The sequence below is a fragment of the Myodes glareolus genome, chromosome 24, assembly GCF_982192425.1.
Source record: "Myodes glareolus chromosome 24, mMyoGla1.1, whole genome shotgun sequence".
Taxonomy (NCBI): domain Eukaryota; kingdom Metazoa; phylum Chordata; class Mammalia; order Rodentia; family Cricetidae; genus Myodes; species Myodes glareolus.
In genome coordinates this window covers 20830069-20851946 of record NC_142049.1, presented here as the reverse complement: position 1 = coordinate 20851946, position 21878 = coordinate 20830069, and the positions used below count along the sequence as shown (strand labels likewise).

The 21878-nt window shown below is 40.9% G+C and overlaps 1 protein-coding gene across 1 annotated transcript in view; it reads left to right on the top strand.

Moving 5' to 3' along the window:
• Positions 1-21878, top strand: part of Akap13 (A-kinase anchoring protein 13) — a 271423-nt gene that overhangs the window by 135647 nt on the left and 113898 nt on the right. The window contains exons 7-8 of the mRNA XM_048434838.3: positions 1590-4650; positions 7924-8051. Coding sequence (XP_048290795.3) covers positions 1590-4650; positions 7924-8051 — 3189 coding nt within the window. The remainder of the gene's footprint in view (positions 1-1589; positions 4651-7923; positions 8052-21878) is intronic.

Here is a 21878-nt window from a genome sequence, read left to right as displayed (position 1 = left end):
AGTAGCTTTAATAAGAAAGAACAGTCTGATGATCTACAGTCAGTATATTTGCAGATTAAACATAAGTGAGACATGATAGGAAGTGTCTATAAAAAATATTTCAATAACAAATAATAAATGGAGAACAGATATTTTTAAATAATTATGTATCAAATAAATATTACTGTCATAGTTGCTGAATTTTGATATTATAAACTCATTAAAGGTTCAGCTCTATTTATTTGTCTTTATTTTCCTAAGTCTTATCTGCATATCTATGATATTTTTATATTTATCTTTAAGATTATTATTAGTTGTGGGGGGTTGCATGTCAGAGAGTAGGTACAAATAAGTGCAGGTGCTCTTGGAGACCAGAGGAGGCTTTGAATTCCTCGAACTGTAGTAGTTAGAAGTGGTTGCAGGCTGCTGGGTGTAGTAGGTGCTGAGAAGAGAAGTCTCAGGCCTGCTGCAAGGATGACATGCACTCTTCAACACTGAGCCATCTCCCCAGGCCTTTCTGCTTACTTTATTACTTTTGATTAACTGTAATTAATTCTTAGCTTTTCAACATTCATTCTCTCTCTCTCTCTCTCTCTCTCTCTCTCTCTCTCTCTCTCTATCACACACACACACACACACACACAGAGAGAGAGAGAGTAGCAAAAGATAGATAGTCTTCATAGTTTATATAACAGTGTTGTGTTCTTTTTGACAAATTAATGAATTGTGATTGCTTTACCCATTTCTTTCGTATTTGCTGTATTTGTTTATATAATAATATCAAAAACTCTTAAGCTATGCCTGGTAATGTGAGCCTATAATCCCAGTAGTCAGGAGGCAGAAACAGGGTATTAAGTGGTTTTGTAGCCAGCCTGTCTACATAGCAAGTTTCTCCTACATAGTGTGGTTTTGTCCTAGAAAACAAATAAAACTAGATTACTCACAAAGTTTAAGGTGACAAAAACTATTTTTTGATAAGATTTTTGATACCATCCAACCCATAGAACCCTTGGCAGTAAGTAGTTGGTAGTATGCACTATCTTTTATTTAACATTTAGTATGGATACAACAAAAACCACTTTTTATCAAACTGATACATAGTACCTCTAATTTTGAACCTACTTAGTTTAGGTGTGTTGGGTTGAGCATATTTCGAGGATATGGTTGTAAGACTGAATATTTTGATTGAAGGAGTTTTTAAACTGGTTAGGTTTTGATTTTACATTAATATTTGAGGCAGATGGAAGTAGACTCTGTTCCTGTAAAGACCTAAAGATCCTCGTTGGCTCTCATTTGAAGATGTCAATTGTGCTTTTTAAAAATAAGGCTTTTGAGGTCTGATTTTAAATCTATTTTTTAATAATGGAAATCAGTCACTGAGTATAATCTAAATAAAATGTAACATTCTCATGGATACACAGATGTGGTCAGAGGGCAGTGCAGCATTAAACTGAGAAAGATTGGGAAGACAGTTTTGTCCAACATGACTTTGCTAGGAGGCATCGATGACATGCGTTTCTCATGATCAGCTTTGTTTTGTGTCCCCCCCACACACACACCTTTCTTTTCATTGTCAATTTTTTTAAAAAGTATCTTTGATTCCCTCCTAGAAAACAAACTTGAAGCAGATGGACAATCTTATGCCCTTAATGGTGACAGCACAGAATTCTTCTAATGTGCCCGGTACCCCAGAGACAGACAGCCAGTTCCTTTCCTGTGCACCAGAGCCTTCTGACCAGCAGCCGCTTTCTTCTGAAGAAACCAGCAGCGCTCCGTGTTGCCAAGGGAGTCCTGAGGGGAAGGCTGCAAGTTCCTGTGATTTATCAAGTGTGGCTGAGGAAGAAAATGCTGTCTGTGCTCATAAGAAAAATAAAGATGTGGAGAGGAAAGGGGAAGAGGAGGAGCCAGCATCTGCCCTGGACTCTGGGTCTTCATCTCATCAAGACAGCTGCCTTCAGAGCACACCTGACTGTGGAGTAAAGGGCACAGAAGGCCTTCCATCCTGTGGACACAGAACCGAAGTAACTGGAACAAAATATTCTGTAGTGGCCACAGGTCAGCAGTCCCTGAGCAACAGTGGCAATGTGCTGCAGGAAGTCATGGTGACAGAGCCAGGGTCATGCCAGCATTCTTCTGGAAGGGAGCTACTCGACAGTTCTTCAACAGTTGCTGGTGCCCCAGAGAATGCAGGAGAACTGAAACATAGCTTACTGAACCCAAACGGTACCATCCAGAAGAATAAGCATGAAGTAGGGGAAGTCACAGAGGAAAGATTGGAGAATTCTGATGTCAGCACAGCCGAGGCATCTGGCGTTGAAGCTTTACATGAGCCTGTGGAGAAAGCCAGTGTTGCAAACCGTGCCGTTGCCTCCAGTGCCCTGGGTGCCAACATGCCTGCTGAGTCTTCGCCTGCCTTAAGTCCTGGAGAAATCCCCCCTGAGAGAACAGGAAAGGAAACACAGGAGAGAAGGTGTAAGGAGAGAACCGATGCTCTCAGTGAGCAGAGCTCTCTGGTGTCTCCACCTGCTGCAGAAGACACGACTTTGGGTGGGCGAGCACCTGATACTCCCCTAGCAGAGCTGTGCGAGACACCATCACCATTGGTGTTAACCTGTTCTGGGCCAAAACCAGATGGGATGCCAAACCAGAAATCAGAATCTAATTCATGCCATGCTCCAAGCCCAAACAGCCAGGCACTGCTTTGTTCTACGGGTGGGGCTGGCATATCTTGTGCCCAGTCTTCGTGTCAGCAAAACACAGTGACTCCTAGTGGTGAGCTGGTTGTCCAGCACTGCTGTGGTAAGCTCAGCCTGCCAGAAAGCACAGGAACCCAGCCAAACGCGCAGAGTCCCTGCACCACCCTCTGCCCAGAAGACCCACAAGCTGACACAGTCACTTGTGACACTGTGAAAAGTACCCAGGAGTCTGTGGGGACTTGTCCGCTCCGTGTTTTAGATGCGGAGAGCCAGGGAAAAGATGTAAGACAAGCTACAACCTTAAATAAGCTCGAGGATGTTTCTCATTTGCCTTCAGTTGTCCCCCAGACCGAAAAAGAACCAGTGCCAGACCAGGTATCGCCACCAGGCAGCAGTCCAGAGAGTGAATCAGTAACCAAAGATGACGCACTTTCTCTTGTCCCCTCCCAGAGAGAAAAGGGAACAGCAGCTCCTCAGCTCCATAGTGCTACAGCTTGTGGAGAGGTCCCAGATGGAGGAGACTCGAGTGATCCCGGTAAGCTAGGTGACGGGGCCACTGGCCTGTGTACACCCTCTGCCGTAGAGCTCCAGCCCAGCATGGGGAACACCAGCCCTGTAGGCCTTGCTGGAGAGCAGGAGGGCCCCGGGCCAACAGCAACACCTGAAGTTCTGAGCGATGATTCACTACAAAGTGTGGATAAAGCTGCTTTGGTCTCTGAGTCTCTACTTCCTGAAGAAGGTGGCAGTCTGGTGGTTCCAGAAAACTCAGCAGCTCTGGGGCAAGATGACAAGGACGAAGCAAGGAGGTGTTCTTCCGTTAAAGAAGACGGGAATTGTTCAGAGATGTCGAGGGAAAACCAGATAACAACACCGACTGGACAGGAGATACCGAGATTTTGTGAACAACCAATGTCAGCTGGGGAGAAAGCACTGCAGCCCAGTAACTCACCAGGCACACCCTCTGCCGGGCTGAAAACAGAAAGTAAGCATAACAAGGAAGTGGCCACACAGGTCTCCCCGCTGACTGAAGGTGGGGCTGTAAAGAGCCTGGTGCCACCAAAAGCAAGCCTGACTGCAGATTCAAAGCAGAAAGTCTCGAATGCAGAGCAGAGTGGCTCATCTCTGTTGCCGAGTTTGCTGCCAGATGCATCTGAGGCCCTTCAGCCTTCTGCTCTGGATGCTAGTGTGAGTGCTCAGATCCATGGGGAAACGAATGCTTGTGTGGTGAGCAGAAATGTCATGGAGGATGGCCCAGCACCTAATGCTTTATCAGCTGTTGCTGAGCCCAGAAGGAAGGATACATCACACTGTGTCAAAGACAGTCCAGTTTCAGAGTTGTTCAATGAAGAGAAGAAAATGACTCCAAGTTTGCCAGAAGCTTTTCTGGACGAAGGTGTCACTGGCTCACAGGAAGTCATAACCCCAGAGATAGTGCCACTTGATTGCAAGAGAGAGAAACTGGAAGGAACAGACCTCAGCCGTGCTATGAGTAACTCCAAAGAGGCCCCAAACGATGAAGAAGCAATGCAGCCTCTTGCCTTGGACCTCCCCACAGAGATAGGACTCTCAGCTCTCATTGACAGTGTCCTCCAAGCTGGCATGAAGCAAGTCACACAGACCTCAGTCCAGGAAGAGGAAAGTAATGCCACCTCTCTACTTGGAATCCAAGCTGCATGTGTACCTAAGGGAGCAGATCCCATAGAGGAGACCGCCACTCGTATAGTAGAGGCCGTCATCAAGCAAGTCAAGGCCTCCAGCACACTGTTGACTAAGGGAGAAACCAGTAGTCCATCACTGGCCGTCCCGGAGACTAAGCAGCCACAGCATGTTTGTACAGAGAGTGCGTGTACTTTCCTTCCTGGGGAGACCCTGCACACGGATAATACTCATGAAGAAATCACCGGGAACTGTGTTGTTGAAACAGAGGAACCAGAGAAGATTGTTCCACCTGTGGACAAGCCTGAGCCAGCACCAGGTAAGCGTAAGCAGTTTATAAAATCAGTAGCTTCAGAGAAGCATGTTTCTGTTATGTACTGGCAAGAGCGTGGTTGTCGTTACTGTTTTAAGGTCTTGCTTGCTCAGTAGTGTAAGTTGCCAAGTTAATAGTCACTACTGTCAGGAAACACGTGTCATCTTGGGTTGGACAGATTTTACTTCCTGTATTATAGACTCAAAGGTTGGGGATTTTTTTTTTTTTTAGCCTACACTGTCTGTCACACTGGAGCTGTTAAAGTTTCTAAATCTGGAAGACAGCACCTGGGTCTGAGATGGTGTTAATCAAGCAGTTTAGTTCGGTGTTAATCAAGCAGTTTAGAGCCACAGAACACAGCGCTGAAATGAATGTGCTCAGCTTACAAGCTGGAAACTCTCCCAAGTCATTGTCTGTATGTCTTGTAAGAGAATTTAAAGTCAGACCAGTTTCGCGAACAGCTGTTTCGAGAAGTACTCTTTTAAAATGAATATCTAAAATGGTGATATGAAGTCATTGGTTAAGTCAGGGGTGTGTACTCCCTCCTTTTCCTGCCTGAGGAACAGACCCCCAGGTTGGCTGCTTCACTTTTGGGCAGAGTCTGAGAATTCAGGGTCCTGCACAGCACAGGGGCTAGGATACAGGATTTCCGCCCAGGCCGCCCAAGCCCAGTCTGCTGTGCTGCTGTCACCGGGCAGACCTTGTGTCTGCTTATCTTGGTGAAGCAGCTGCACTGAGCAGATTGCTCAACACAGGCAGCCTGTTCATCAGTGAGTAGCCATGTCCAGGGAGAGCAGAAAGAAACTACCATTGCTCAGTGGGATGAACTTGCTGACTGGAACGTCTTATGGTGTTTGAGACTGAGGCTGAAACTGGCGTCGGAATGGCTGTCCATCTTGTCTTCTGAAGTTCCTGAAGGTCAGTCGGGTACAGACATTTCTACACTACCTGCTACCAGCTAGCTGTACCGTGCCTCTCTGATGCTTTTTTGATAGATTTTTTTTTTTAAACTGTTGGCAATGCTTTTAAGTGTAATGCTTGTTAGAATTGTGGGTGTGGGGTTTGGAGAGAAATGAACAAACAATAATGAAGAAGTTTTTTGGGAAGATGGAATTTAAACATAATGCCTGTGCCCCGGTAAAGGGCTTTTTTGGCCGTTTTAAAGCCCAACTTCAAGCAGTGGTTAAGTAAGGAAGCTGAGGTAGGACTTTTGATGACTTCAGGTTTTTTAATTTAGTGCTGTTTTAGGTTGACGTCTATCTCAACACTGAAATGAGGTCTCTAATTCTTAAGACAAGGCACCACGACAAGGCTATTTTGGGGGCCTTGGCAGGTTGACATTTCAGAAGCATGGGAGTGGCTGTAAGTCGATGCCTTGCTGTTTTCCTTTCTTTGGGTGCTCTGTCCTTGGGCACCCAGGGTGGGATTAGTTCTCCTTCTTGTTCTGTGATCACAGTTTGATCCTAGCAACTGTGAACTGTGAAGTTTGTGTCTGTATCACTGGATCAGAAAAGGTAAAAAAAAAAAAAGGAAAAAAAACCTAGCAGAATCTTAGACTTTTGTTTTTAAGTATATACAACTATAATAAAGATACTAAGAAATAGTGTCTTGAAAATGAATGAGTTCGGGGTTGGTGTATGTAGTGGAGATGGATTACTTGTTTTGTTACCAAAAGGACTCATGACTGGGTTGCTGCTCAGCCTCCAGCTACAAAAAAGTAGCCAGTGGTGAAGAAATTGGTACTTTCTTCATGAAATAGCCATGGCTGAGGAAAGTCCCTGGTTACGTTGCGTGTACATATGAGTGTGATATCATAGCCAAGGGTATTTTTTGTGAAGGTTGCCTTCCATTCATGGATTTTTTTTTTAGGTCAATTTTAGCTGTTGATTTGGGAGTAGCCTATTAAAAGAAGGACTTGTGACCTTTGCCTCACCGAGAGCATTGATTGGTCACTGTTCCCCGAATGTTGGTGGTGCTTGACCAAGCCAAGCTAATCTTGCAGTCTCAGTAATCAATGTTTACAGTTTACTGGTCCATATTTTTGTTGATTACATATAGGAAAGTTGAGGTTATATTAAAAATCACATTCCTGGATACAATAAAAGCCGTATATATCCCCCTACATAGACATAGTTACTCTCGCTCTCTTAGAAATATTTTCTTTAAGGGATTGCTTCTTTTTTTTTTTAAATCTTGAGTGTATGAAAGCTAACAGATTTTCGTTCTCTGGGCAGGAAAACGTGGCTACCTATTTTAAATTGCTAGTAAGATTGTATAATTATAAAAGACAGTAGAAAGAATTGTGAATGTTCTTTTGTTAGGAATGTGACTTTCCCAATCAAAGATCTTGTAGAGGGTCACAGTGCTGTTAGTGTAAATGAGTCCTCACATGAGTTATTCTTTGGTGAGAGAAGCCTCAATCTTTCAGATGGGGATTGTTTTTATTGCCAGAGAGGTGGCATTGCTAGGTTATTAACAACACATGGAAATGAGGCAGAATTTCCATTTATACTTGGAAAATTAAGGTAAATTTTGACTATTCAATCATTGTTTCCTCTTTAAAGAAGTGTCAGAGTCTAAATTTTCCTTGAACATCATTATTATCACTTCCTGCTTTTGTTGACCCTGTGGCCCAGTAAGAGAGACTATTACTATTGGATCTGGAGAGCATGGTCAATATAGGACAAACTATTTCATACTAAAACAACAACAGAAAAATTTTAAAAAGCTTTTTTTTTTCAGAAGGAAAAGAGTGTCTGATTCTCTATATTTTGCTTTTGGAAGGAGTGATATTTTTTAAAACAATTTACCCAAATGTCCAGTCTTGTTGATTAAATTGATGGTATAGATCAGTTTCTAAGATTTTTTTTCTCAATATTAATGGCTTTTCATTTTCTCTGTACAGATATATTTTCCTATAATGATGTCCAGAATGTACTGACTTATTTCAGATATTAGTCTGCACCCTTGTAGTTTATGAATTTACTGTCATATGAGTTTTCATAGATTTTCATGAAAAGTCATTAATGAAATGGACTCTTGGTACAGGATGAGTTGAAACTCCTTTAGCTCAATACCCATTTAAAGCTGGGAGCCATGTGATAAATAATAGCTCAGTGTGGGATCATAAATGGCACCAGCTCCTGCCATTTAATAGAAAAACAAAAAAAAAAAACAGATGAAACCCAGAGTTTGTTATGTAAATAAAAAAGCACATAAAAGCTTTCTTTTTTTTTTTAATCAAATATGCTCTCTCTGAATAACCCATATTCTCTTCAGAAATGCCAGACACTAAAGCTGAAGATGAAGTGGATTTTCTGAATAAGACCAGAGCTCCTCCTGAGCAGGAGGTTGTAGGAAATGGAACTACCACACCCAAGATGAAGCAAGGCCCTGGACCCCAAGCGGTAAGTGGCATCTGCAGGCCAGTATGGACAGAGCATCGCACCTTGATCTGCTTGTTGATCCGTAGCCTTAGTTTTAGCGATAGGTTGGGATACATCCATGGTTTTACCGCTTCTTTCTTGTTCTGCTTTTGAAAAGAAGGGTTGTTTTTGTTCAGCTCGTGTTTGTGTCATCTAAGCTTTGAAATCGCTTCTCCTACGTGAATCCTTTGGACATTAGAATTAAACATTATTCCATTATTCCTGTGAGCACAAGACTTTGAAACTGGCCAACACATTTTCATTGACACAAGAATTTATACCAAAGGGCATCCATGCACCTTATTAAACATGACAACTTCTGTATGTCTTCATTTGGAGGTCACCATAAAGTGTCTAAACTACGAGGAATATCATTATTAGCAAAGAAAAAAAGTTGAGTATTTCCGTAGCAGCTTTATGAAGGTACATGTAACATGAGGGCCGGCTTGTTGGGGTTTCTGTCCCGCCCGGCACCCCAACAAGTCGGCAAGTCCCAAAGAAAATCACACACAGGACTCCATAAGATTATAAACTGATTGGCCCATTAGGTCAGGCTTCTTATTAGTCCTTGTAACTTATATTAATCCATTATCATTATCTATGTTGGCCATAATGGCTCAAAGAAAATCACACACAGGACTCCATAAGATTATAAACTGATTGGCCCATTAGGTCAGGCTTCTTATTAGTCCTTGTAACTTTTATTAATCCATTATCATTATCTATGTTAGCCATAATGGCTCAGTACCTTTTCCAGAGGGGGCAGCTTACATATTGCTTCTTCAGTGGTCTGCGCAAGAGTGGCAGGGGAATCTTCCTGCTTCCCAGAATTCTCCTATTCTCATTGCATCACCTCTACTTCCTATATGGTATTCCCGCCTATACTTCCTGCCTGGCCAATCGGTCTTTTATTAAAATACATGATTGACAGAATACAGATAATTCTCCCACACCAGGTACATACATTAGCAAAACTACCATTCAAATAAAATATGCTTAGTAGCTTTTTATATTTATAGAACTGCATACCCACCACTGCCTATTTTATTTTTTGAGATTTATTCATGTATGTTTGTTTTGCTCGCATGTATGTCTGTATACCATGTGTGTGAAGTGTCCACTGAGCCTTCTCTCCAGCCTGATTGTTTATGTTCTTGGTGTGACATCGTCATCTCAAAAGCCCATGCCCATTGCAGTCTGCCCTGCCTTTCTTGCTTCCGCTCACCAGGCTGTCAGGAACCTGAGTTCTCTTCCTAGACATTTGACTTTTCTTGAACTTCATATAAAGAGAATTATAGAGCATGTGCTCATGACGCCTGGCTTCAGTGACTTAGCCTAGTATTTTGACATTTTATTCATATTGCATCATTGATTATTGTCAGATAGTATTTCATTGTAAACATATACCATTGTAGCAAGATTAATAAAAACCCAGAGATAGACATTGGGGTTCAACCTGAAGGGAAGATCAGAAAAGCAAAACAGCCAGCCACTGGCTCTTACTTCCACATCAAGCTGAAATGGTGATCCTGCCTCCAGTAATCCTCAGAATGAGACTGAGCTGAGACCTGTCTCCTCCCATTTTATACTCCTCTCTAGGGCTGGGATTAAAGGTGTGTGTCACCAGTTCCTAATCTGTAAGGCTGACCGACCAGTGGGGCTGTTTTACTCTGATCTTCAGGCAAGATTTATTAAAATACAAATGAAATATCACTACATACCATTGTAAATAAGGTGTGTATTTTGGAATGCTTTATGTTTGGAGCTGTTAGAAATTCTGGAACTTTTGTGGACACACACAGACACATTATGTAGACAAGTTTTTGTGTGCCTAGTAGTGGAATTGTTGGGCCATGTAGTCATTCCAAATTTAATATTCAGAGTTTTAAAATTTTTTTATTATTTTAATTATTGGGAGAGGAGTATGTGAGCGTGAATGCAGAAACCCCTGGAGGCCAGAAGAGTGTGTGGGATCGCTTGGAGCCAGAGTGATCTGGATGCTGTGAGTGGAATTTGGTTCCTCTGGAAGAACAGCATATGCTCCTAACCACTGAACTGTCTCTTCAGCTTCTTCCGTAGATTTTTAAAAACATTTTCTTCTGGTTTAAATTTAATAGCTTTCAGATCAAGGAAACTTGCTAACAAGACTTTGTGTTTTATGCTTTGAATTTTGTGCTGGCAAGTTAATGTGCTCACATACCCTGCCCTTAGAAAGCCAGTGTTCCTTGGCTAGACCTGACAGTGTTTGCCTTTCAAAGGCTAAAATGGCATTTTTCATTAAGATTACCACAGTAGGTAAACTGAACTGTACCATCCCAAACTGCTTGACATTATGAGATGATAACAAAGCCTCGTTTTATTGGAGTGCTGTGGTAAGAAGGTGCCGGCTGTTCCTGCCCACCACTTGCTGCAAATAATATTCGTAACTAGTGCCTGGGTGTTTACTTGTATAGCAAGCATTTTTCAGATAATTGTTGCTTTTGCTCCAGGGAAGAATTGGGAATATAAGATTTGTGCGTACGTGTGTCTTTGATCCAGAAGGCCCCTCCAAAAAAGGAAGGAGCAAACTCAAGTCCTTGAATTCAGACACTCGTTGTTCTTTCCTAGTTCTTTTCTTCTTGTTTCTTCCTGTAGTTTTAGGGGTTGAAAGAAAGAATACACTGCTGGTTGCTCAGCATACCTCATTTTCCTGAAAAGGAGTAGAGCCTAGAAGAAGCATGTGACTGGCATCAGAAGCAGGTGGAGTCTGGAGCTAATTCTTCTAACTTAGGATATAGAGAATCTCTTACCTTATTCTTTGTGTCCACATCTACCTGGTACAAAAAACATACTAATACACTTCTCAATTCTGGAGTATTTTTCAGGTGCACAGGAAGTTTCTGTGTCGGCGGCATTATTAAAATACTTGAAGTCTGACCACCACTCTCCTCTCCCCTTGCTGTTGTGCTGTGAACTGAAAGGAAAACCCATGGACACAGATTTTTAACATTTCCTGTGTCTTCCTCTCTTTCAGTTTAATTCTTCTCTTTTTATCCATTAACTATATTTTCACTGTGTCAGAAGAGAGCAGAGGTCTATAGAAAAATTTTAGTCTCTGTGGGACATATATATATACAGTCTTTGCCCTAGCTTGTCCCCTTTGCTGGCACATTGGGAAAGCAACAATAGATGGAATGTTTCTGTACTTCAGTGAACCTTGTTTTAGACACTGAATTTTGAATTCAGTATGATGTTCACAGCTTTTAATACTTTTGTTTTAAATTTTTCAGTTGTTAAAATATAATAAATCTACTCTTAGATTGGTTTTTTTTTCAGGGAGTATACACAACCAGTAGTAGACTACTGGCAAGAAGTGTGTAAACTTCTGGCAAAAAGAATACTCCGTACCAGTGAAAGTTGAGCAAGCAAGCTTTTTGTTTTTCCATTCCCTTCTCTCTTCTTGATTTTCCTTTTAAAAAACATTAAGTTGGGCATAATGCTACATATGTGTAATTCTAGTACTTGGGAGGCTGAAGCAGGAGAATTGCCATGAATCAAGGCCAGCCTGGGCTATGTATATGAAGACTTGCTCTTTTACACAACAACAACAACAAAAATGTTCTCTTGTATAACCTCTAATTACTACACTGTAAATTGGGTTAGAGAACTCAATTCTGTCTGAGCTAGATTTTTGGTTTAGCTCTGTATAATTAAATTTTCTCATCTCTGTTCATCATCTTAGCCTTAAAGTTCTAGTGTCTGTTTTAAGGAAAGGGTTGACTGAGTTTGTGATTGTAGTTGGGGGTGGAGTGGCTTTTGTTTAATGTTATTTAATCCAAACTTTCTGACACATACCCAGGCTTTGTTTTGACCTTGGGAATAGGCCAGTCATTGCTTCATTGAATTATTGCTTCATTGACTCATTCTCTTCCAAACAGAAAACAGAACAAATGCATTTGTCTGACGACCTGCAAGACAAGAGTGATAGGGAATTTGTGGCAGTTTGCTAATAAATATAAATACAGAACCCATTTAAAGAGAATACTGTGGTTGAATTCCTGTTTTCTTAGTCCAGTGATCTGGTGTTTGATGTGCCAACCAAGCTGTCTGAATTTCTTACTCCTTAAGACCACTTAGCATGTGCTAGAAGTCCGACTTTGGAGAACGAGTGCTTTAAAATCATGGTACATACAGGACTCAGGCAATATTAAAGTTGATGTCTCCTTGTAGTCTCAGGAAAAACTTGTATGTTAAATGCCACAAAGTTCTCAAAATCTCTAGCTTGAAAATTGTTCACAATCCAGTAGGCAGAACTGATAATCTGCTCATAAGGTTCACTCACACATGGCACTTTATGGTTGTGATTTGTTAAGTGTTGCCACAGTTTTATTAGTAGTGAGAATCCAGTATTGAACATTGCTTCCTCTTACATAACTTGCCTAATTTCAGGGGTCTCTAGATTGTCTTCTGGTGGCCCTTTCATTCTTGGGGGTTGTGGTGGAGGTGCTGAGAAAAGTCTGGCATACAAGTACAACTCCAGTTGAACATAACTATTATTACTTAATAACTTCAGACTCGATGGCCTGCCATTCAGATAGGGAGTAGACAAGGATTCAGGCTCTGTTTCTATCTACTCAGCTTACATGATAAAAGCTTCAGAAATAGCATTGTACAGTAATTTAAGTTGGAAGTTGTAAAACTTGGTTTATTTCTGAGAATTTATTTCAAATTCTTGAAAATTTGAAGGAAGCTTAAAGATTATGGAACATCTTAACTTATTGAAATGATTCGGGTTAATTAAATGTCTTGTTTCACCATTAGTTAAATTGTCATTTGGGTTGTAACCCAAGCTTGTGCTGTGAAGTGTTTCTGTTACATTCTTCTTTCCCGAAGAGTCACCTGAGGGTATGCACTTGGTTTAGGCTGAGTTTTCTCCTTTAAGTCTCCCTAAATGGTGCTTTATTACATTCTCCGGGTCTAACCCACCGCGTTAACTCTTCATACTTTCTGTTACCATAGGAGAAGTCTCTCCTTCTGTTTGAGGATCTAAGCTGATTCGTTTTTTTCGTATCTTGCATTTTTTTTCCTCCATAAAGAACAGCATGGAAAGGTATAGTGCCGCATGCCAAATGGGAAGCAGGAGAGATGGTATTGTGTTTGTACTCGGAGAAACAGAAGCCAGGAGACCATTTACCTTGAGAGTATGATCCACTGGAACCAGGGAAACATTTCCGATTCAGCTTTCCCTTTGCTGTAATCTAAACTCTCCTTGTCTAACAGTGATCTTTTATTTGTAACGTATAGCCCAGTTCATTCAGAAAGAGCTTGCTTCACTGTGGTATCTGTTCATTGAGCACTCTGTGAAAAAATACCTTTCCCAAATGCTCATTGCGTAAGCTTATTAACCATGTGGAACAGTTAATCCTGAAAGCCAGTGTATCTTGTCAGGATGCCCATGGGCCTAGCAGCCAAACACTCCAGAGCAAATACATCCAAGGACAACTATAAAATCCCATATGTTGAAGATTAGGTTACTGGGAAAGTATACTTTTGTTTAATGTATTTCCCAAATCAAGAAAGCATTTTCAGTCAGAATTCCTATTTTGTAGTTAGTCATCTAGGCTTAAGATTAACTGAATTTCTATTCTTAGTTATTTTTTACAATATTAACCTTAATGTTCAAAGCTATGATCACTTTAGTCTTGATTGCCTGCTATTAACATCATCTAGAGTTCTCTGTCCTTTTATCATTTTTAATGGGAACACCGTGGTTTTTTTTTTTCTCTCATCCTGAGGGGTAAGCTGTTGTTTCCACATGTCCAGGAGTTGAATTAGAAACATCTCTGCTTCTTGTTGTCTCTTCACAGCCTTCGTGCTCAGTTGCAAGAGGAACTTACCGTAGTTGCAAGACTACGTGGTGACTTAGAATAACACTTTCAAGATGGCTTTCCATCATGCCACTCTACTAAGAGTTTTCAGTTTTTAAAAAGGACCTTTGAAGAACATGGCTGCCATCATATTCACATATATGTTTGTACTCTTTTTGTCCCCTAGTAAAAGACGAATTGGCCTCTTTCTGAGTTGCCAATAGATTTTCTCTACACACATTTGACATTTAAGGAAACCAATTCCCTCCCCCTTAATTATTCCTTTTGGGTACAGTGCAGTAGCCAGCATCAGCCACAGGGAAGCTTACCCCTGAGTTTTGGGACAGCTTCCTCTAAGTTCTAAACTGGAACATTTCCAGGAAAATTTTTCAGTCACTGTTTCTGCAGATTTTCAGTGTAGTTGTGGAAAAGATAGGCCTCCAGAAGATCTCAGACTGTAAAACCACATTGGCAAAACTCTTGCCTTTGTGTAGAACTATCCGGAGATAGCGTGTGCAAGGATAGGACTTACTGATCTGGTTATACATTTTCAAATGGTCTTGACTGATTTAATTTCCAGGTCCTCAATTTTGTATGTATACTGGATACTCTCTAATGTTTGTTCTAGCTCTTAGTTTTGCCCACACATAAGAAGCTTCTGTGTTTGTCTGAAGTGTAGTGATGTTTCCTGGGCAATATACATATAGTGCAAGTGATACTGGAATTCTACTGGAAAGAGCATGGAATCAGGAGTCTGTTGGTAGCCTTTGCCTGCTAGCCTGCCTACCTAACATAGCTAACCTGCAAAGACCCTAGAATCACCTGCACTGCAGAAATAAGCCAGTTTGCAAGTAACTGATCTAGTAGGTACCCCAGGTTTAGGAAATTTGAATAGGAAAGTAAGAAAAGGAGCATTTACCACAGAAGTGTGAATAATACAAGTGTTCAGTAGTAGTGAAGCGCATGGGAATTAGCAGTGTTTCTGCTTCAGAATCTCCATTCATACAGTGAAAACGCACCTTTCCTTACCTGTTGACTTCATGCACTCATATGGGCATTCTTCCGTTTTGAGAACTCCTAAAGCTCTGTCACTGCCTTTGGATAGAAACAGTGTGGGGACATAGTTTCTAACTGCTTACACCAGTGCACATGTAGTCTTCCAAAAAAATGTTAGCTGGTGGGAGCTGGCAAGATGATTCGGTGGAAAAGGACACCTGTAGCCAACCCGGCAGACCTGAGTACCATCCCTGAGAGCCCATGTGGTGGAAGGAAAGAACTGACTCCCCAAAGTTCTCCTTTGACTTTCACGTGGTTGCACATGTGCACACACATGGGGGGGGTGAGTAAATAGATATAGATATAGAGATATAGGTTAAATAAAAGAGCATGGAACTAAATAGAATGTTAAGTATTTAAAATTCTTTGTGTTCCAGATTCGGTGACTATAGGACTCTGAAATATTTGAGAAATAATTGTTCTTATGGCATCTGGATGTAAGGAATTTTAGTGATCATAAGGTTATACCCTTTAAAGTCGACAAAGCATGAAGGAATTTTACCCTAGAAACCTCAGAACACCAAGCATTGTCTGCCCAACTACTTCCTCTTAGCCTACCTTCGAGTTCACCTCTTGTCACTGAAATAAGCCAGGTCATCCAGAAAGCTCCCCAGTAAAAGTTCTCCAAGAACACTCTTTGTCATCGGGGAGATCCATAGATAGGACTATCTCTACTGCTCAGTGGATACCTTCCTCTACTTCATTAATTCTTTTAGCCCTTGCTCCCACTCTCATACTTGGAAGGAATCATGGGAAGGACACAGCTAGATATGTACTCTCAATCCCTTTTATAGCCACTAAACTTTTGCATCTGTTGCACCATGTATGGCTTTGAATACTTCCTTCTAGCAAATTGCCCTCTGGAGGCTTGTGGCTGGACCATGTGCTAATCACACTGTGGAGTGATCTAGATACATTTGAAATTCCATCCACATTATCCTCCCAGAGTACAGCATCATTCTTTTTACATATGCCAGTTATAGTTGCATCCTTGAAATCTAACAAAATAGCTATCTACCTTGAAGTTACCATTGGTTCCAAGTGAGCAGCCTGCATGAGTCACTTAGCAATCTGATTTGTTTGTTAGCAATCTGATTTGCTTACTGATGTTTTCTGACAGTGTGAAAAGAGAAACAGTCTCGTGCTTTCCATTTCTGTCACTCAGGATATCTCCTGGTAGACCTGGGCAACACAGAAGTGTAGGGTCTTTTCTTGTGCTGCTCTGAATACAGTAACTTCTGGGAAATGTGCTTTGGCCAGTTTTGTTTCTTTTTATGTGTTTGTAAGGATATGTGCATACACATATTAAGGGTAGAAGTCAACCTCAGATGTCATTCCTCAGACATCCACTGCGCTCGCTCTCTCTCGCTCTCTCTCTCTCTCTCTCTCTCTCTCTTTCTTTGAGGCAGAGGAGACCCTCAGTGACTTGGAACTTATCAAGTAGGCAAAACTGGCTGACTAGCACACTGTAGGGATCTGCCTTTCTCCACCTCTCCAGTGCTGACACAGAAGTATATGCACAGCTGGGTTTTTGATGTTGTTTTGTTTTGTTTTGTTTTTAATTAAAACACGAGCTCCCCAACACACACACACACACACACACACACACACACACACACACACACACACACTTCAAACAAACATGGGTTCTGGAGAATCAGATTCACATCTTGATGTAAAACACTTTACCTAATGATTTATCTCTTCCAACCCAGCTGGTTCTATTTTGACATCGTTAATTTACTTATTAACCATCCCTCCTTCTCTTGTATTTCTTTTTTCTCCTGAACCATCTATAGACTAGTATCTTTTTAAGCAGAAGGCCTTATAGATGAGAGGATTGGGCTTTGGTTTCTCCTGGCTGATGAAACAGGTCATTGGATGACTCCTGACCTTTGGAGATTGGGTCAGGGCCTGGGCCATTCAGGAGACTAGGAGTGTTTGATGAGAAGCCCCAGAATCAATGCAGTGTGCAGTCTTTACTTGGAGGTAGAAATACATTTACTCTAAAGATCTTAAGGATATTTTCTTCTTATTGCAAGGAGGAGCTTATGGAAAGCCCTAGAACATCACATTGGCAGTTGGGAGGAGAGAAACTATATATATACATGTCTGTTATGAGTCCTTCACTTTAGACACTTACAATGAAATTAAGACAATAAATTGTAATGTTGGAGTATGTCTTTTCTTTTGAGGGATGGTGCTGTTGCGTAGTTACCAAATATCTTTGCCTTTTACAAATCTCTACTGTTTTGTGTGCTGAACATTGTAATAGAAACCAGATTCTATGAAAATGGGGCAAAGTAAGATTTGGACTGTCACTCAGGAAGGTTTGTTGGGAGAAAATGGTGAATGAGGTACTGACATATGGGCTGGGTGGACCTGAACTGTCTTTTGTTTAGGTCTTGCTTACCGTGCTCCTCCTGTGTCTTGAATTCCACTGTCAGACATTAAGTGGAACTCTGTGGAAATAGTTCAGTCAGGATTGTCCCCATTGACAAGATTGCTTTTCTTAAAATAGGGAGTCAGTATTTTCATTACAATTCTAGAACGTGATGTGTATGTCATGTATTTCTTTTGTGTTTTTGTTTTGCCATGGAGCAGTTCCTGTCCATAATGCCTATGTGCACAACACAATAGACTTTGTTCCTTCTTAGGAGTCATTAGATTTCCCTAATAGAATGATGGAAATGGATATTGAAGCTCTGGCCATCCTCTCATTAGTGCTGAACCCTGGTGCTGTGTCTGCTTCACATCAAACCCAATGAATTGATTTTCTTCTGAGACTGCTTTCTTAGAGTCAAGAAAGGAATGAAATACTTACTTGGCCCTTTTACAATCGCTGCTACAGCTGAACCCTTTAAAAGAAATACCCTACAGCGAGAGACTGCATGTATATGCTAATTAAGGCTATGATCTATAGATTTTTGTCTTTGTCTCACCCTTACCCCTCTCCCACAACCCTTTAGGCTTCTGTGAAATCACCAGAGATGCTTGCCATTGGTGAGGTGTGGTGGGACACATCTTTAATTCCAATAATCAAAGGGCAGAGGCAGGTGCAGGTGTATCTGTGACTTTGAGACCAATGTGGTCTAATTAGTGAAACCCAGTTCAGGACTACAAAAACCTTGTCCAAACAAACAAACAAACAAAAGCTAAACAAAACTGTTACTAATACAAAGGATGGCTGTCAACTGCTGCTTTGGTCTCATACTGGGAGATACTGGTAGTTTTAGCTGGCTTTAGGGCAGGTAGTTGGAGTGGGTGAAGTGGGTAAATCCATACCTTAACATACCCAACTTTTTTATGTTGCTTATGGGAATCTATATTTTTATATGCCTGTTTCTTACCATGACACTGAGAAGGAGCCAAAGGTTAAATAAACTAACGCATATCCTTTAATGACTAAGACCCCAAATCAGTCTTGTTGGTGTGTGTGTTTGTGCACACATGTGTGTGTGTGTTTCTGGGTGGATGTTAAGATAGGGTCTCACATAGCCTAGCTGGGGCTGGCCTGGAACTTGATCTGTAGCTGAGAATGTTAACAAGCTTTGGATTCTCCTGCCTGTATTGGAATTGCCGATCTGCATTGCTAAGCTCAGCTGAGCAAGTAGTTTTGCTGTTCCTTTAGCCTTGAACTCTTCCCTACTGGTTATTTGATACTACTCTCTGCAGAAACTGACTGATGTGAAAAGCTGTCTTGATTTTTCTTTTAAGTTCTTCTAGATTAATTAGTAGAATCCTAGGGGAATAGAAAGGAAAGGAGCAAAAAAAACAGAAGGGGAAAATGGAGAAATTAGTATGAAGATGGGAAAGAGAAAGGTAACTTAATTTTCGTTACTGAACAGCATGTACCACACAGCCATAATATAGTTAACTGCAAAAACTCTGAAGTTCAAAATGGCAGTCAGCAAATACCTTCCAAAGCTAGTCTGCTGTAAAATACAGTGAGTAAATTTCAGCAGCTGTTGCTAAATGGGAGAGCTATGGGTCGTCGTTACTGTAATAGAACTGTAAATGCTGGTTTACATTTTCACAAAACAGATGTTCATTTTGGCTTTTCTTTATTTAAAATAAGCATTTTCGTTGATTCTTTGGGAGTTTTCGTACAGTATATTTTGATCATATTCACCATTAACTCCTCCCCTGAATTCCTTCCAATTTTCTTAATAAATAACAACGTTTGACAGACACATGCCATTAATTTTTAATTTAGCAAAATAATCATTTGCTAGGGGTGTGTGTATATATATTCATATATATATTTCCCTCCACTTCCGCCCCTACCCCCTGGGTATACTGTTTTGGTAACCATAGCAGAGAGTGAGAACTGAGTTTTGTCCAACAGAGAAAACTTTATGAAACATATGCTGTAATTTTACCTTCCAGTCTTTAGCATTGTGACTTGTACCTCTTTGTGTTACTTTCGCCAGGATTAAATATTAAGACCATCTTATTAAATGAGACAAATGCACAAAATGTCACATCTAGAAAATGTGACAAGTGCATAGTGTAAGTTTCATGTAGTTGACAAATAGCTGGAAGTTGCTACTTAGAAGTTTGTTATGCTTTTAAATTAGTTGGTTTCTTAAATGCTGAACAAAATCCATTGTGTGTGTGCATGTATTCGCATCTGTGTTTGAATGTCTCTGTATATCCTTAATGCATGCATGTAGAGGCCAGAGGTTGATGACATATGTTTGTCATGGTTACTTTCCACGTTTTTATTTTTCTTTAATTTATTTACTTTCTATATATATATGTTTTTAATAAAGCTAATAATAATGAAATAATAGCCATGTGCACATGTGTCATTGCATATAGAGGTCGGAGGACAACTTATGGAAGTCAGTTGTTATTAAGATATAGATCCTAGGAAATGAATGCAGTTTTTTGGCAAGCATTCTTAACTGCTAATCAGACCGATCTACTTTATTTTTTGAGACAAGGTCTCTCACTGAACTTTGAATCAACACCTTGTAAGTTTTAAATTTGTGTACCATTCAGAGGAGTTTGGTAAATTTTCATGCCACCTTGCTTCTTCTCATCCAAAATGTGAATTATCCTTTGTTTTACATGTCCATGCTGTAGGCTACCCACCCGTGATTCACCTAGTAGCCATCTGGGTTATCTGGGATCCTGTGCCTGTGTTTGAACAACCAATAATTTACTTGTAATGACCCCAAAGTAAACAGACTAATTCTGGTAATTGTGGCAACAAGACAGATAGGAAAATATACAATACGTGTGTGTGTGTGTGTGTGTGTGTATGTGTGTAGCACTTGGGACTGCCTGTGGTTTCAACCATTCAGTGGAGATATTGTAGCATACCCCTCAAGTATAAAAGGGAGCCTCCTTTTTTATTTATCTGTATTTATTTATACAGGAAACATTGTTGAATGCTAAAAAAATTTAAGTAAATGGAGTAAGTGATATATTATTTCATGAGACTTGCAAAATGGACTCGTGCAACTTTAAAGATAGATGGCTAGGTACTAGAAGGTGAGTTTTAATTGTTAACTTGACAAAACAGAGTCACTTGGGAAGGGAGTTTGTCTCATGAGGGATGATCTGTCTTGGGCTGGCCTGTGGACACATCTGTGGTGGGTGGTCTTAATAATTAAGTTAGCTGATGTAGGGAAGAACCAGTCCTCTGTGGGCAGCAGCATTCCCTATGCATGAGGCCCTGAACTGTATGCCAGTGGAGCACAAGAATGTAAGCAAGTGGGCATGTATGTATTTGTTTTTCTCTGTTCTTGACTACTGACATAGCAATGTTTGTCTCTTGACTTCCCTGTAGTAATAGACTGTGGCCTGGAATTGTAAGCTGTAATAAACCCTGCTTTCTCCTGAATTGCTTTTTGTTAGGATATTTTATCACAGCAACAGAAACAAAGCTAGGACATGTGCTGTACAAGTTAGAGGAAGGACAAGACATGTTTTTTCACCTTATGTGTTTGATGGATGTATTATGGATGTGATAGACGTTGGAGGAGATTTAAATATGTCACTTTTATATACATGGGGAAATATAACCATGTTACAGATTACAGGCATGTGGGTGGCATCCAGATGTAAAATCTAGTGTGAGAGCAGGTTGACTTGTATTTGGAAGTAGAGGTGAAGGGAAAGGACAGAGAGATAATTGCAGTGATATGCTTCTCTCCCAGACTCAACCTCTTTGGAGCCAAATGTCCTTTACCCCAGTGGGTCACACTGCTATTTAGTCTTTGGGATAGGGGTTGTTGCAGGGACATTTTAAGTTCAGTCCAAATTAGGCACTTGGAGATTGGCCAGGAAAAAGACTATAAATATCTATCATTTCTTCTTTCCCTTTGCCTTGGATAAAAAGGCTTTTCTCTTAAAGCTTAACTCTTTCATCAGTGCTTTCAGTTGGGTCCTAGCTTCTTGGGAAAAAAAAAGTGCATCTTACTAAGCAGATGCCCTGGAGCTTCTGCTCACTGTGCAGTGACTCTGTTGTTTGTTTGTTTGTTTAGAGACAAGGTGTAACTATATAGCTCTAGCTGTCCTGAAATTCACCACGAAGACCAGGATGGCCTGGAACTCACAGAGATCCACCCACCTGCACCTGCTACTCCAAGTGCTGGGATTAAAGTTCTGCACCAACACTCCCTGCAGAAACATTCCTGCTGCTCTCTTGTGCCATGGTGTAAAACCTATCCAGGGAGGTGGTCTGATTTCAATAAAGGTGAAATTAATCAGCTCTCTAAAGGAACAGAACAGTAGAATGGACACAAACACACACGTGGAATTTATTAGAGTGAGTTACAGGCTGTGATCTGAGTAGTCCAGCTATGGCTGTCTCTCGATGGAAAAGCCAAGGATCCAGCCGTTGTTCAGTCCACAAGACTGTCTCAGCATTCCCAGTCTGGTTCTGGTCCCAGAG